Below are 16,180 nucleotides of genomic sequence, written 5' to 3'. Positions count from 1 at the left end.
AATGCATCAAATGTACTTTAAATGATTCAAGGGAAATCAGGGAATTTTCATGGATTTTGGCATTTGGCAAAGGTAGCAGCATGTAGTTTAAATGACCAGGTACAAGTAGGTGTTTTTGTTGTCATAGTGCAGAACGTTGTGTAAATGTGCACGTATGTACAGACTTTTTTGAAAGGAAAAATGAAGGTTCGACTGAAATAAAATAAATGCAGAAAACACAGGCCGTCCCTGTGTTATGAAAAAGCTCCCATTAATATTATTAAATTCAAATGAGAACCAGTCTTGAAAAAATATCCTGTTTACATGTAACCTCCCTGCAGTAATCAGATGTCACTGTCTCTTAAGGACAGTCTGCTGGTGTTGCCGTGGGAGGCTACTTAAGAGGGTTGTTTTGGAAATTGACAAGTAATCGCTTCTATTGATACTTGTGCAACAATATCCTGTGAGCTACTGATACCTCAAGCCCATCAAAACCAGCCACTGAGTCTGGGACATCCCGGTTCTGTACCATTGTAACTAGACAGAGGAAGACAGTAAATAAACGTTCATGCTGATTGATCCCCCTTAACACCACCATTACAATGCTGTGGAGGTGTGGTAAGCACATGGAGTGATTTTGTGTATTTTTTGACTTATGGATGTCTGTAGAAAAGGAACCCGTTCGTTACCTGGGGATACCCAGTACTTGGTGGGTCAGGTAGCATTTTGTACAGAGAGAAACGGTAGTAATATTTCAGATCAGTACATGGTCATTGATCTGAAATGGTAACTCTGTTTCTCTCTCCTCCGAATATTGTCTGACCTGCTGCATATTTCCAGCACTCTGTTTTATTTCAGATTTCTAACATCTGCAGTCTTTTGATTTTTAGTGATGATTTAGTTGGTAGTGTAAATATTCTAATCCTAAGAACTGTAGTTTACAGCAAATGTAACACTAATTGTTGCACTGTTACCAACCAACCAAACTGAACCTACTTAAATTGTTGTAAATCATTGGGGTAGAAAAGCAGCTTCAGTTGTATTGACACGCCACAACAGCAGCATGTGAAAATAATTGTATGATTTGCATTTTATTTTCTAGTTTCTCATAGAAGTGAAAAATTCCCTGCTGCACATCATTCCATCAGAATGGACAAAGATTTCCAGGTATGTAATCTGGGAATTGTATTGCAACTTAAAAAAGAGTGGATCATTTTGACTATTTTCTGATGATAAGGTATTTAGAAAGCAATGATATTGTTAACAATTACCAAATGGTAACTTGAATTTATGGAGCACTTTATCACATTTCCAGTGTATTCCAAAGCATTTAATAGTCAATGGATTACTTTATGAAGTGTGATAACTCCTGTTGTGTGGACAAATGTTGTAGTTACTTAATCCAGTGAAAGGTCTCACCACCAGAATGAATGAACGACCAACTTATCTGCCTTTGATGTCGGAGGATCATGCACTGGTCTGGATACCTGCAAAATAGTGTCCCCCTTCAGGCTTATCTTGTTATCTAAACTGAAAGACAGCTATCCTTCAGTCTCGTTCTGGCTCTGCTGTCTTTATGTATTTGGGTCAATGTTGAAGCAAAAGTACATCTGATCCAAGGAGGTGCCACATGGAGTGGGTGGGCTGTAGCAAGCATTCATGAGAGGATATGGGAATTAACTTTTAAGAACCATAGAACCATACAGCACAAAACAGGCCCTTCGGCCCACCGTGTCGTGCCGTCCATCAGACCACCCTCACACTACCTAACCCCTTCCTCCCGCATATCCCTCTATCTCACGTCCCTCCATATGCCTATCCAACAAGCTCTTGAACCTGTTCAATGTATCTGCCTCCACCACCACCCCAGGCAGTGCATTCCATGCACCAAACACTCTTTGGGTGAAAAACCTCCCTCTGACATCTCCCCTGAACCTCCCACCCATAACCTTAAAGCCATGACCTCTCGTCTTGAGCATTGGTGCCCTGGGAAGGAGGCGCTGACTGTCTACTCTATCTATTCTTCTCAATATTTTATATACCTCTATCATGTCTCCTCTCCTCCTCCTTTCCAGTGAATAAAGCCCTAGCACCTTAAGCCTCTCCTCATATTCAATACCCTCCAATCCAGGCAGCATCCTGGTAAATCTCCTCTGCACCCTCTCCAACGCCTCCACATCCTTCCTATAATGAGGCGACCAGAACTGAACACAGTACTCTAAATGTGGCCTAACTAGAGTTTTGTAAAGCTGCATCATAACCTCGCGGCTCTTAAACTCAATCCCACGACTTATGAAAGCTAACATCCCATTGGCCTTCTTAATTGCTCTTTGCATGTTGGACTGTTGATTTTGTTTTTGTCTTTTGATTCAGCAGCACAGTGGCAGTGAAAGCCTTAAAGCAGCATTTATAATGGTTGCTTTGAAATATTCATCAGCTATGTCGCAGTGTAAGCTTGTCAATAATGGGTACTGCTTTGCTAGGGTTTGTATATTGGTATTGGTTTATTATTGTCACTTGTACCAAGGAACAGTGAGAAACTTGTCTTGCAAACCGTTCATACAGATCAATTCATAAATACAACTCAATCAACTTCTTTTAGCCATTCCATGCCATGCAGTGTCCTCCTTCGAGTGCCATTTTGGAGGTTACACATGCTCAATATTTCAATCTTGTGTCCATTTTGCTATTGTCAAGTTAACCCAAGTACTCCGTCAATCTAAATAGAACATATCTGCATCTTAAATAAGCATGAATGAGCATGGGTAATTGAAACCCAGAGTTTGTACCATGTGTTTCTTTACGTATATAAAAAAATCTATACTGGTAACCCTCACTGCACATCCATCAGTCAGGGTATTGAGCACAGGAGTTGGGACATTGTGTTGCAGTTGTACAAGTCGTTGGTGAGGCCACACTTGGAGCACTGTGTACAGTCTTGGTCACCCTGTTGTAGGAAAAATGTGGTTAAGCTGGAAAGAGTGCAGAGAAGATTTACGAGGATGTTGCTAGGACTCGAGGGTCTGAGTTATAGGGAGAGGTTGGCCAGGCTGGGTCTTTATTCCTTGGAACGTAGGAGAATGAGGGGCGACCTTGTAGAAGTGTTTAAAATTATGAGAGGCATAGATAAGGTGGACGGTAACAGTCCTTTCCCCAGGGTAGGAGAGTCCAGAACTAGGGGGTATAGATTTAGGGTGAGAGGGGAAAGATTTGACAAAGACCTGAGGGGCAACTTCACGCAGAGGGTAGTGAGTATATGGAACGAGCTGCCAGAGGAAGTGGGTGAGGCAGGTACAACAGTATCATTTAAGCAGCACTTGGATAGGTACATGGAGGGGCAGGGCTTGGAGGGATATGGGCCAAACACAGGAAATTGGGACTAGCTGGGTGGGCACCGTGGTCAGCATGGACTGGTTGGGCCGAAGGGCCTGTATCTGTGTTGTACTGCTCTATGACTCTAAATGTAACTTGTAGTAACTTTTATGGCTTTGTCTTACACTGTACTGCTGCTGCAAAACAACACATTTCACATCGTATGTCAGTGATAATAAACCTAATTCTGGAATTCAGTTGGGAGAAGTGCAAGATAATATTTTGGGAGGTACGAAAAGGGAAGGAAGTACATGATAAATAGGGCGGTAGTGAATGGTGTGGAGAAACAAAGAAACTTTGGAGTGTGGGCAGATTCTTTAAGATAACAGCAAATCGTTAAGGTGGTTTAAAAGGGCACATGTGATAGTTTCCTTTATTAGCTGAAGTATGGATTGTAATAGCAGGGAGGTTATATTAGAACTGGATGCAACATTAGGTAGACCACTGCTTAATCACTGAGTATAGTTCTGGTCACTGCTTTACAGCAAAAATGTGATTACAGTGGATGCAAAGAGCTGAGATTTTGGCCACTATCTTTCATTAACTGCTTGGGTATGGGAAAGTTGTCAGAGGACTGAGCGTTTGAAAATACTAGTGTTCAAAAAGAGAAGGGAGCTAAACCAGGTCGAGCAAGACAAGTTGGCCTCGTGGTAAAATGAATTATCACTTGGAAAAATTTGGGCTCATAACTGAGACCAGCATGCTGTAGTCTGACTAATTTCCTTGAGATCTTTGGTAAAGTTTAAAAAAAAGTTTATTAGGTGATATTTGAACTTCCGAAAGGTATTTGATATATAATAATAGGCTTCAGCAAACTATGGAGATAAATGGGTGGTGGCAAAAAAATGTCTGAAGGCCAGGAAGTTAAGTAGTGAATAGTTTTAATTTTAGATTTTAAGAGTCCTTAAGGAGTCAATATTCGGACCATCATACTTTTTTTACAATATATCCATGACCTGAACTTGGGTGAAGGGAGTTCTGTGGCATTTCTCAGTTGCTGTAAAATTGCCTCCTAGTACGGGTGGAGACACGAGACTGCAGGTGCGGAATCTGGAGCCACATACACAAAGCTGGAGGAGATCAGTGGGTCAGGCAGCATCTGTGGAGGGAAATGGACAGTCGATGTTGCAGGTCGAGACCCTTCATGTGGACTGAAGAATAGAGGAGAGAGAGCCAGTATAAAGAGGTGAAGGGATATGTATAGGTGGGGAGATTTTACACTGCCAGGTCTGTTGAGTTCCTCCAGCTTTTTGTATGTAGCTCCTTGTACAGATGTTCAGTGATTGCCAGAGAATTTGCCTCAGGGATCTGTACTGGGGCCATTGTTGTTTGTTGTCTATATCAATTATCTAGATGATAATGTGGTAAATTGGATCAGCATGTTTGCTGATGACACTAAGATTGGAGGCGTTGTGGACAGTGAGGAAGGCTTTCAAAGCTTGCAGAGGGATCTGGACCAGCTGGAAAAATGGTCCAGAAAATGGCAGATAGAATTTAATGCAGACAAGTGTGGGGTGTTGCATTTTGGAAGGACAAATCAAAGTAGCACATACACAGTAAATGGTAGGGCACTGAGGAGTGCGGAGGAACAAAGGGATCTGGGAGTTCAGATATATTGTTCCCTGAAAGTGGTGTCACGAGTAGACAGTGTCGTAAAGAAGGCTTTTGGCATCCTGGCATTCATAAATCAAAGTGTTGAGTTTAGGAGTTGGGATGTTATGGTGAGGTTGTATAAGACATTGGTGAGGCCAAATTTGGAGTATTGTGTGCAGTTCTGGTCACCTAACTATAGGAAGGATATTTGTAAGATTGAAAGAGTGCAGAGGAGATTTACTAGAATGTTGCTGGGTCTTCAGGAGTTGAGTTACAGGGAAAGATTGAACAGGTTAGGACTTTATTCCTTGGAGCGCAAAAGAATGAGGGGAGATTTGATAGAGGTTTACAAAATGATGAGGGGTATAGACAGAGTTAATGCGAGTAGGCTCTTTCCACCTAGATTAGGAGAGATAAGTACGAGAGGACATGGCTTCAGGGTGAAAGGGAAAAGGTTTGGGGGAACATTAGGGGGAACTTCTTCACTCAGAGTGGTGGGAGTGTGGAACAAGCTGCCATCTGACGTGGTAAATGCGGACTCATTCCTAAGTTTTAAGAATAAATTGGATAGATACATGGATGGGAGTGGTCTGGAGGGTTATGGACTGGGTGCAGGTCAATGGGACTAGTGGAATAAAGTTTCGGCACAGACTAGAAGGGCCGAATGGCCTGTTTTCTGTGCTGTAATGTTCTATGGTTCTAATTTGATTATCTTTCCTTATTATGACCCAGAGAACAACAAGGATTATCATACCTTTTCTAACTTGAATGGTATAACTTTTGATATTTGTACATAGAAAATCTTAAATGATTTTGCAGCCCCAACTAATCTGTTCAAACACTCTTGCTTGGGCAAAGCTACTAATTTTTAAAGTAGAGTCTCTGTATATTTTTGTCATTAGGATCTTCAGGTTTCTTTGCATTCCCTGGTTTTGCAATGGAATGATTTATTCTTTCTGTGGTATTAACCCTTTCATTGAACTTCTTGGAACGCCTTGCTTTGGATTGCACTGTGAGCTACAGTCTATAGTATAATCCAGTCATTTGGTTAGTTTCAGTATGGAAATATTTTTGATTAACAGCTTATGAAGAATGGGGTGATATTAGATAAACAGCAGAAAATACCATTATATTTATACAGTCATTGCAAGAATGTACGTGATTAAAATCTCCAGCGTTAGTGTAGTGCAGTTATTGTGGCCTCTTCCTGCCTGGAAATCATGCCTGATCTAGATTATACTGGTCAACGGTGATTGTATATCAATCAAATACATGTTTGGAGATTGTGTATTTCAATTAACATTGTTTGAACAAGATTGAACATAATGTTGTTGCACTTTTGCATTTTAAACGGAATCGTGGTGTTCTGTGCACAAGGTTGGACACCAAAGTCTGAGTGTCCGGCTCGGTTGCTGCTCTTCACGTGGAGGTCCTGCACATTTCCACTTCATGGTTTTTAATAAATGCAAAGGGACACACACATTCAATGGGAAATTCCAGTAATCTTAACAGAAGGTGATAGGAGGTGTTTCCTTGCCTAATGGGGAGACAAGTTAACAGAATTTGGACAAAACTTTAAGTATTTCCACTGTGCTGCTGCGTAAATCATGTACATTGCTGTTGTCCTCTGTCACTTCTGAAACAGCTTACAGTCCCACGTGAAGTTCAGGCACCAGCTCCGATTGTGTGTCTCGTACAAATGTATGGTTTAAATTTCCGCAGTCTGGCAGAGTTACTGCCTTGCTTACGGCACCAGCACTGTTGCAGCAAAAGCTGGAATACTTCTGTGGTGCTGCTGTCAATGTGTGTTGACCCTCTAAATGTTGCTTTAAGTGTTTGGGTGCAATTTCTTCCACATGATCTTCTCTAGTATCCTCCCATAATCTGATTTCAACCTTATTCCTTTGGTGACACCATTTATGGGTAATCAACCGGCATATGCATTTATTCAAATATGTACATAACTGAAACCAATGGTAGGCTGTTATTTTGCAACTGTTGTTTCTGTAAAATAACAACGTTGATGGTATCTACCGCCATCTTCCACCAGTCGCCTTGACCCAGCAATGGCCTCTGTGTCGTGAAAAGTTCCAGCTGCTGAATACAACTCTAGCTTTTCACATCCTGACCAGTGCCTTATAAATATTATGTATCCATTTGGACCTAAAATGAACTTCAAACTTATCATTATATCTATTCCCATCCCTGCAACTTTACCTAGATCCATATACAACTTATCCACAGCACCAGTGATACCTTTGTCTTTTATCTTTTTACATTGGATCAGTTTTCCAATCGTTCTAATGTATCCACCTGCTTTGTGTCCTGTAGTAATTCCTTTGCTAATCCCTTCTGCTTTATTCTCCACTTATAAATTTTTGGAAAAGTGGGTGGAAACTGAAACTTGGTCTTGGTGGAGAGAGGGATGAACACCCCCGATAACAGCCTTGAAAGAGCTTCTGCATTCTCCCTTATAAAATCTGTTCTTAATACAGTGGTGACAAAAGCAATATTTCTGGAAAAACTGAATAATCCCTGATGTTTACTGACTCATTCAAATCAATGCAAGTGTCCACACTGAAAGCACTGAGTATGTTGCCTTACTACCTTCCAGCCCCTACCCACAGAACGACATGCTGGGAGGGCTCCTGTGGTTTCTATTTCTCTTCTGGTTTTCAGATCTGCAGATTTTTGTTGGAACAGATGGGCTGGTTCATTGGGACTTCTGTTGTTGCCACTGAACCACAAAGTTTTTTTTTAATCTTCCAAGGAGCCTCGGCTTATTGAATCAGTGAGCGTACAGTTTTAGATCAGGCACCATTAAAATATAAGGAAAAAGCCACAAAGATTGTTTCAGGCACATACTTCTGTCATATTTTCATGAGCAAAAGGATTGAAATTAGGTTCATTTCTGTAAATACAGAGCAATTTATCTGTACAAATTTACAAATGACTGGTAAGCTGCAAGGCGCAAGGGTAGAAGTTTAATGGCATGAAGCACTAAATGACATGTTCTGCAAGGTTGAATGGGGGAAACTATAGGAACTGAATGGTAGGCACAGTTTTCAGTGGGTGTAGGAACAGAGACCTGAAATATGGGCATACAACTCTGAAAATGGCAAAATGCTGATTAGGTTACTTTTAAAAATCATATAGGATCCTCGGTTTTATTACAGAGGAACAGATTTCAAAGAAAAGGAATTTGTGCTGATAAGACACTGGTTTGGTTTCACCCAGAGTAGTTGTTACGTTCTGGTTGCAATATTTCGGAAAAGACAGTGAAGTTGTTGAGAAGATGCAGAAGTGATTTACTAGAATGGTTACAGGATGAGAGACCCCAGCACACTGCATGGTTTTGAGAAGCTGTATTTCTCGGAACGTAAGAATGTAATTGGGGAGAAACTGTTAAGTGGCAGTGGACTATTAACTGTGGCCTCCTCTGCTGTATCATTCAATAATTTGGTGATTTTAAAAAAATATATAAATGGTATAATAAATAGTGTAAATCTGTCTACCGATGGGGTAAATGGTTTGTCTCAGCACAACATTCTACAAATTGCAGCAGTATAACTTTAGCTGGGCTACTGCAGTTTTGCAATAAGCAGTCCCAATGATTGTATAATGCCATTTTCAGAGCACCAACAAAAATCTTATTGGAACAAACTGCTTGTCCTGTTTGTTGAGAATTCTGGCTTTATGATGTGTCTTTTTTGCCTGATCGTTATGCCTATTTATTTTGGTAGATGTGAGGAAAGTTTTGATATTAAATTAAACTTCCACTTGAAAGATCATCTATGTGCAGATCTACTTTGAAGGGCTGCATCTCAGTTATTGAATGCTTCCTGTGGCATAATGAACAGTGTGGAAAATGGACTTTGTATAACAATATTTCTTTTTCATTCATTTTCAAGGTTAATTCAGAAAGAAACCATTGTGAATCTGACTTCCTCTACTAGTGACATAACGATTACTTGTGTAACCTTGGTTCTGTTCCTTTTCTTTCCATAGCACAAAAGCTGTCGTCCGTTTCCATACCCCATTCATCGTGGAGCAGTATAGGCAGCTGTGCCAGCTTCGTGAACAACTTGTCCTCGACTGCAGTGCAGAGTGGCTGAAATTGCTGGAGTATGTCAAGGGTATTAACTCTGAATTTGAACTGTTTGTTAGCCTGATTGTTGAAGCAGTAGAGAATGCAAACATGAAATTAAATTGATCAACTACATTTACAAATGTTTTTATGAATGTTGGTGCCTCAGTTCAAGATCTTAAGTTTAAAAATGTTCTGCTGGTGCATTATATTTCTGCTGCTCTTGCATTGGCATTCTCAGTTTATTAGCTATTGAATAGTCACATTTTGTTTATATTTCATATTGAAATATATAACTCTTAACATTTGTTTAATGCCCCTGTAAACTGCTGGGATTTCTCAAGCTTTGTCTATCTCCACATACATGGGGATGTCTTGATCAGCATATAATTATCTGCTTAAGCATAAGTCCAGCTCTTTCACACGGGAGTGATTGATATGCCCATTCCTTAAATTTTTAAAAATATTTATTGAAAAGACACATGAAAAATCATGGAGGTGTGTACAATTGAAACTGTTTGGCTCTTTGAAGTAATCCTTCCAAGAAATCCATAACTCTAGCAAGAAATTTAATGTTACTTCCTGAGTGATTCCAAAGTTTCTTTTTCCATTGGCCTAAAAATGGGATGACTTTCACCATGCATTATTCACTGTTTGATTATAAGAATCTCTTCTGATATTCATCTTGAACTTGTGGTTTGTTAGTTTTTGATTTGTATTACCCAAATTGCAGAGCCAGAACTTGAAGTCGATTGTCTTTTCTATTCTACTGAGCAACTTTTAAATATTGGAGACTCATTTCAATGTTCTCTCACAGCTTTAACAAATACAAGTCATAGTTATTGAAACTGAAATTTCCCGTTCTCAAGGCTTAAATTTGAATACTCTGCAGATATTACCTCTATGCTATATTGAGACTGTGACAGGAGATAAAAACTGTACAGTTAAATGTGGCAGGTATTGAAATTCTACATTTTGGAAGTGCATTTCTATGGGGTGGGAGAAGGGAAATAGGAACGTCGACAGGATCTTCCACACCCAGAACTTAAATTCACCATTGCAGCCACTAACGTTCAGCAGCTTCTGACAGCTGTTTGTCCTCTTTCTAAGAAGGACAAATTTCCTTTAATGGAATAATTAAAGAAGGTGCATTTACATAGACCCATTCTCAAGATAATCCAATAGCCAATCAGTTGAATTTGAAGTACTGTCACTGTTTTGTTGACTGAATTTGATCAGGATGCCAAATTCCTCCAAGAGCTAATATTCTTTTGAATGGTGCCGTGGAATTGCTCTTGTCATTCCAATGGGAAACTCTAAACTAATTCATCTCCAAGCATCATTGAGATTGAAGAATGCTAAATACTGAAATGAAGTGAATTAATTTGAAGTGAGCAAAGGAAATTATTTTTCTTCAGGAAAATGCTGACTGAAAATTCTTTTGGCATTCGTGGTTTGAGGAAAATGATTCAGTTGACTTCTTTAATTACTTTTAAAATCCAGTGCACATCTCAGTATGATGATTAAAATATTCATAAAAAAGGATATTTATTAAGTTGTTTAGGAATATTTATTCTACTTTGTAACTTATTTTCTCAATGTAATTCTCATTCTGTTCACGTACAGTCAGTTTGGTGAGCACTACCATGGAATAAGAAAGGCAATTGGTCACCTGGCAACCATTGACTGCACCTTTTCATTGGCTGCAGTTGCCAAGCAAGGAGGATATTCCAGGTAATGAAGTGTAATCTTGCCCTTGTCTTTTTCTGCTGTTCATCTCAAGGATCTCTTAAGTTCCTGCTTTCATTCTAGTTTTCCAGTCCAGTTTTGCTTGGTGTTCGCTCATTGCGACCTTCCTGTGCGGATTTTGCTTTAGAAAGAAAGAACTTGTATATTAGCAACATCTTTCTCAACTTTTAAGATGTCCAAAAGACTGTAATAAGGTATTTTTGGAACATAGTCAATGTTGTGGGTGTTGAATAATGCAACAACCAATTTTATTCAGAGAACAGCCCCACAAATCAAAATTGAAATAAATAACCAGATGCTCTGTTTCGATTAATTTGGAAGTGGAGATAAATTTTTGTTAGGATCTCAGTAAAACTTTTTAAGTATTCCATAGCATCTGTTAAGATGAGATAAGATTTCTTTATTCGTTATCTGTACATTGAAACACGGTGAAATGCACCTTCTGCATAGGGGGCAGCCCACAAGTGTCGCCACACTTCTGGCGCCAACATAGCATGCCCATAACTTCCTAACCCGTATGTCTTTGGAATGTGTGTTTCATCTCAGATTATAGGATCTTTGTTCATTCTCTCCTCTGGTAGAGCACAGCTCCATCAGAGCAATGTTTTGTTTCAGTACTGCTCTGAGATGTCAGTTTGCATGAGGTGTGCGTTCCCTGGCTGGGCCTTGAACTTTACCCCCTGTCCTTATCCTTGAACCAACATGTTCATTTATATTAAGTGCACTTCGTTCCAACACCTTGACTCCCTAATTCTGTGTAAAGCAGTTTCAGAACATTACTTGCCCTTTGAACAAGGTTGGGCCGAAGAGTCTGTCTACTCTGCGTTGTGGATGAAGTAATGGTGGGGTGGAAGGATGCACTTTGTGTAAGGAAAGGGCATCTGTGCTAAATGGAGGGATATGCCTTCTGCCTTCATTGAGTAGACAGAAGGGATTAGTTTAGTTAGGTATTTGATTACTAATTTAGTTAGCTCGGCACTAATTGTGGGCCGAAGGGCCTGTTCCTGTGCTGTTCTAAATTTGAACAACTTTAAAAGGGCATTGATTGGTTTGATAATGTGATAAGGGTGTAAAAGAAAAATGGAAACATAGCTTCTCTACGTAAAGGTACTGCAAAAGTAATGCATCTGATCTTAAATTCCATTGATAGTTGGTATGTACTGTGACCTATTTCAGGTGTCAAGTCTTTGGTAGGTTGAGGAAAAATTTCACTGAGTTGTTACCTTGAATGAGGTATAAAAGCAACAGAAAGAAATGGTTAAGGGGTTTAATTTTAACCATCTTAAAGTTCTTCAACAGACGTCAAAACCTGCAAAAATGAGGCTGTATCAGAGAGCTTGCCAGTTGGTAGTAAAGATTTTTCATGTTGTTTAGAAACTGACTGACACCTAAATGTATCAATTTTTGGCTTGCCTAATAGTTAACTGATGGTTAGTACTGTAGTTCCATCTTCTGGCAGGGGTTTTAATGATAAGTTACATGGTGAAATGCCAGCGTGACACACATTGTGTGGAGAAGTTGGGCAATTAGAAAGCAAATTCTTCTTTTCCACATTTAACTGAGCTTGTGTACTCATTCATTATTAGTGTCTCATTTAATCCAGAATGACGGTGCACTGACAACTACACCATTGTCCCTACCCCAAAGTTTGGTTATTCGGAGATAAGTTATGATATTTATGATGAAGTGAATGGTCTCCTGTAATACATCATTTTATATAACTTTTTGAAATGCCTTCAAGGCTGTTATTGGTGTGACATTTGGATGGATAAAGACTGCAAATTTCCTTCCTTAGTTTCCTTAGTTGCACGTGTTTCCCCTGTAGTTTTACAGGTGGGTGTTTTAGCAAAGATTGTTTCAATCATATAATTAGAAACTCATTAGAATTGCATTCCTTTTCTCTGGGTTAGCTTGAAGGGGGGTTGAACATGTTAATAACAGGTTGTGTTGCACAGATTATTACGGCCTTTCCTTCAGTGTCTACATTTCATGGATTGAGGAATTGTAATGGAAAACTGACCATGTCTTGCACAGTGGTTTCAGGAAGGTTTCTAACTTAGCAGCTCCTCTTGATGTCTTCTGCCTCAGTTGGCATTGGGGTGAAAAGATTTCTTATCTGAAATTCTTTATGAAAAATTTTGAATTGCATTTAATTCTAGAGTGCTTTATATCCCCCTCTAAAGTTTAAAACGCGGGGACAAAAAAAAGTAAAAAATACTTCGGAGGCTTCGTGGGCTTCGCTTCGGAGGACTTCGGAGCAGATAAGCTTTTCTTTATTTTTTTATTAGCGTTTTAAGTTTAAGGCTTAGTTTTTTTAATAGGGTTGTGATTTAATAGGGTTAGTGTTTTTATAAGGTGTTTTTATAAGGGTTGTAAAAGTTTTAAGTGGTAGAGCGGGGGCTGGATGGCGCAGGCAGTTTAGAAAGCCAACCGCCATATCCAGCGGGCAGCGTCGGAGCGGGCAGCGGAGTGAGAGGGAGCAGAGTGTTCTGGGCTTTGGCTCAAGGGGCTTCGGCGTAAAGGGAGGCGACTAGAGTTAAGGAAGGGGTATGAGTGCAGTTTCCTGTACTCAGTGTCAGATGTGGGAGTTCCCGGAGTCTCCCTGCCTCCTGGAGGGCTACATCTGCGCCCGGTGTGTCGAGCTGCAGCTCCTGAGGGACCGTGTTAGGGAACAGGAGATGCAGCTCGATGACCTTCGTCTGGTCAAGGAGAGTGAGGAGGTGATAGAGAGGAGTCATAGGCAGGTGGGCACGCCGGGAACAACGGAATCAAGCAATTGGGTCACAGTCAGGCGGGGGAAGGGGAAGAGTCAGGTACTAGAGAGTACCCCTGTGGCTGTACCCCTTGACAATATGTACTCCTGCTTGAGTACTGTTGGGGGAGACAGCCTACCTGGGGGAAGCAACAGTGGCAGTGTCTCTGGCACAGAGCCCGTCCCTGTGGCTCAGGTGGGTAGGGAAGGAGAGAGGAGGGCACTAGTGATAGGGGATTCTATAGTTAGGTGGGCAGACAAGCGATTCTGTGGACACAGGAAAGAAACTCGGAAGGTAGTTTGCCTCCCAGGTGCCAGGGTCCGGGATGTTTCGGATCGTGTCCAAGATATCCTGAAGGGGGAAGGAGAACAGCCAGAGGCTGTGGTACATATTGGTACCAACGACATAGGTAGGGAAAGGAATGAGGTCCTGAAAAAAGACTATAGAGAATTAGGAAGGAAGTTGAGAAGCAGGACCTCAAAGGTAGTAATTTCCAGATTACTGCCTGTGCTAAGCGACAGTGGGTATAGGAACAGAATGAGGAGGAGGTTAAATGCGTGGCTGAGGGATTGGAGTAAGGAGCAGGGATTCAGTTTTCTGGATTATTGGGGCCTCTTTTGGGGCAGGTGTGACCTGTTCAAAGAGGACAGGTTGCACTTGAATCCCAGGGGGACCAACATACTGGCGGGGAGGCTTGCTAAGGCTACTGGGGAGAGTTTAAACTAGAATTGTTGGGGGGTGGGATCTGTATTGCAGAGACTGGGGAGGAGGCGTTTGGCTCTCGAGTGGAGGAGGCTAGGACTGGGTGCTGTGGGCAGGTGATAGAGAAGGGACATGTTCAGATAGGTTTGAGATGCGTCTATTTTAACGCAAGGAGTGTTGTGAACAAGGCGGATGAGCTTAGAGCTTGGATCGATACTTGGAGCTATGATGTGGTGGCCATTACAGAGACTTGGATGGCTCCGGGGCTGGAATGGTTGATTCAAGTGCTGGGTTTTAGATGTTTCAGGAAGGACAGAGAGGGAGGCAGGAGAGGTGGGGGAGTGGCACTGTTGATCAGAGATAGTGTCACGGCTGCGGAAAAGGTGGACGTTGTGGAGGGATTGTCTACGGAGTCTCTGTGGGTGGAGGTTAGGAACAGGAAGGGGTCGATAACGGTGCTGGGTGTTTTTTTATAGGCCGCCCAATAGTGACAGGGTTATTGAGGAGCAGATAGGGAAGCAGATCCTGGAAAGGTGTGAGAATAACAGAGTTGTTGTGATGGGGGATTTTAATTTCTTAAACATCGATTGGCATCTCCAGACAGTGAGGGGTTTAGATGGGGTGGAGTTTGTTAGGTGTGTTCAGGAAGGGTTCTTGACACAGTATGTAGATTGACCTACAAGAGGAGAGGCTGTGCTTGATTTGATATTGGGAAATGAACCTGGTCAGGTGTCAGATCTCTCAGTGGGTGAACATTTTGGTGATAGCGATCATAATTCTATCTCCTTTACGTTAGCACTAGAGAGGGATAGGAACAGACAGGCTAGAAAGGCGTTTACTTGGAGTAAAGGGAATTATGAGGCTCTCAAGCAGGAAATTGGAAGATTAAATTGGGAACGGATGTTCTCTGGGAAAAGTACGGAAGATATGTGGCAAATATTCAGGGGATATTTGTGTGGAGCTCTGAACAGACATGTTCCGATGTGACAGGGGAGTTGTGACAGGATACAGGAACCGTGGTGTATGAAGGCTATAATAAATCTAGTCAAAAGGAAAAGAAAAGCATACAAAAGGTACAGAGAGCTAGGTAATGTTAGAGATCTGGAGGAGTACAAGGCTGAAAGGAAGGAACTTAAGAAAGAGATTAGGAGAGCCAGAAGGGGATATGAGAAGGCCTTGGCGGGCAGGATTAAGGAAAACCCCAAGGTGTTCTACAAGTATGTGAAGGGTAAGAGGATGAGATGCGAAAGGATGGGGCCTATCAAGTGCAGCAGTGGGAAAGTGTGTATGGATCCGGAAGAAATAGCGGAGGTACTTAATGAATACTTCACATCAGTATTCACCACAGAAAAAGATCTGGAGGATTGTAGTGGCGACTTGCAGTGGCCTGAAAAGCTTGAGCATGTACATATTAGAAAAGAGGTGGTGCTGAAACTTTTGGAAAGCATCAAGTTAGATAAGTCGCCGGGACCGGATGAGATGTACCCCAGGTTGCTGTGGGAGGCGAGGGAGGAGATTGCGGAACCTCTGACGATGATCTTTGTGTCATCCATGGAGACCGGAGAGGTTCCGGAAGATTGGAGGGTTGCGGATGTTGTTCCCTTATTCAAGAAGGGGAGTAGGGATAGTCCAGGAAATTATAGACCTGTGAGTCTTACCTCAGTGGTTGGTAAGCTGATGGAGAAGATCCTGAGAGGCAGGATTTATGAACATTTGGACAGGTATAATATGATTAGGAATAGTCAGCATGGCTTTGTCAAGGGCAGGTCCTGCCTTACGAGCCTGATTGAATTTTTTGAGGATGTGACTAAGCACATCGATGAAGGGAGAGTAGTAGATGTAGTGTATATGGATTTCAGCAAGGCGTTTGATAAGGTACCCCATGCGAGGCTTATGGAGAAGATGAGGAGATATGGGATCCAAGGGGACATTGCAATGTGGATCC

The 16,180-nt window shown here is 41.4% G+C and overlaps 1 protein-coding gene across 1 annotated transcript in view; it reads left to right on the top strand.

Moving 5' to 3' along the window:
- The window catches only part of msh3 (mutS homolog 3 (E. coli)), a 209,193-nt gene that overhangs the window by 71,600 nt on the left and 121,413 nt on the right, over positions 1-16,180 (top strand). Inside the window, 3 exon segments of the mRNA XM_052019597.1 lie at positions 1,082-1,146; positions 8,953-9,069; positions 10,658-10,765. Of these exon segments, the coding sequence (XP_051875557.1) occupies positions 1,082-1,146; positions 8,953-9,069; positions 10,658-10,765 (290 nt within the window).

The sequence above is a fragment of the Pristis pectinata genome, chromosome 7 (genome assembly GCF_009764475.1).
Source record: "Pristis pectinata isolate sPriPec2 chromosome 7, sPriPec2.1.pri, whole genome shotgun sequence".
Classification (NCBI taxonomy): Eukaryota; Metazoa; Chordata; class Chondrichthyes; order Rhinopristiformes; family Pristidae; genus Pristis; species Pristis pectinata.
This window is presented reverse-complemented; position numbering and strand designations above follow the sequence as displayed.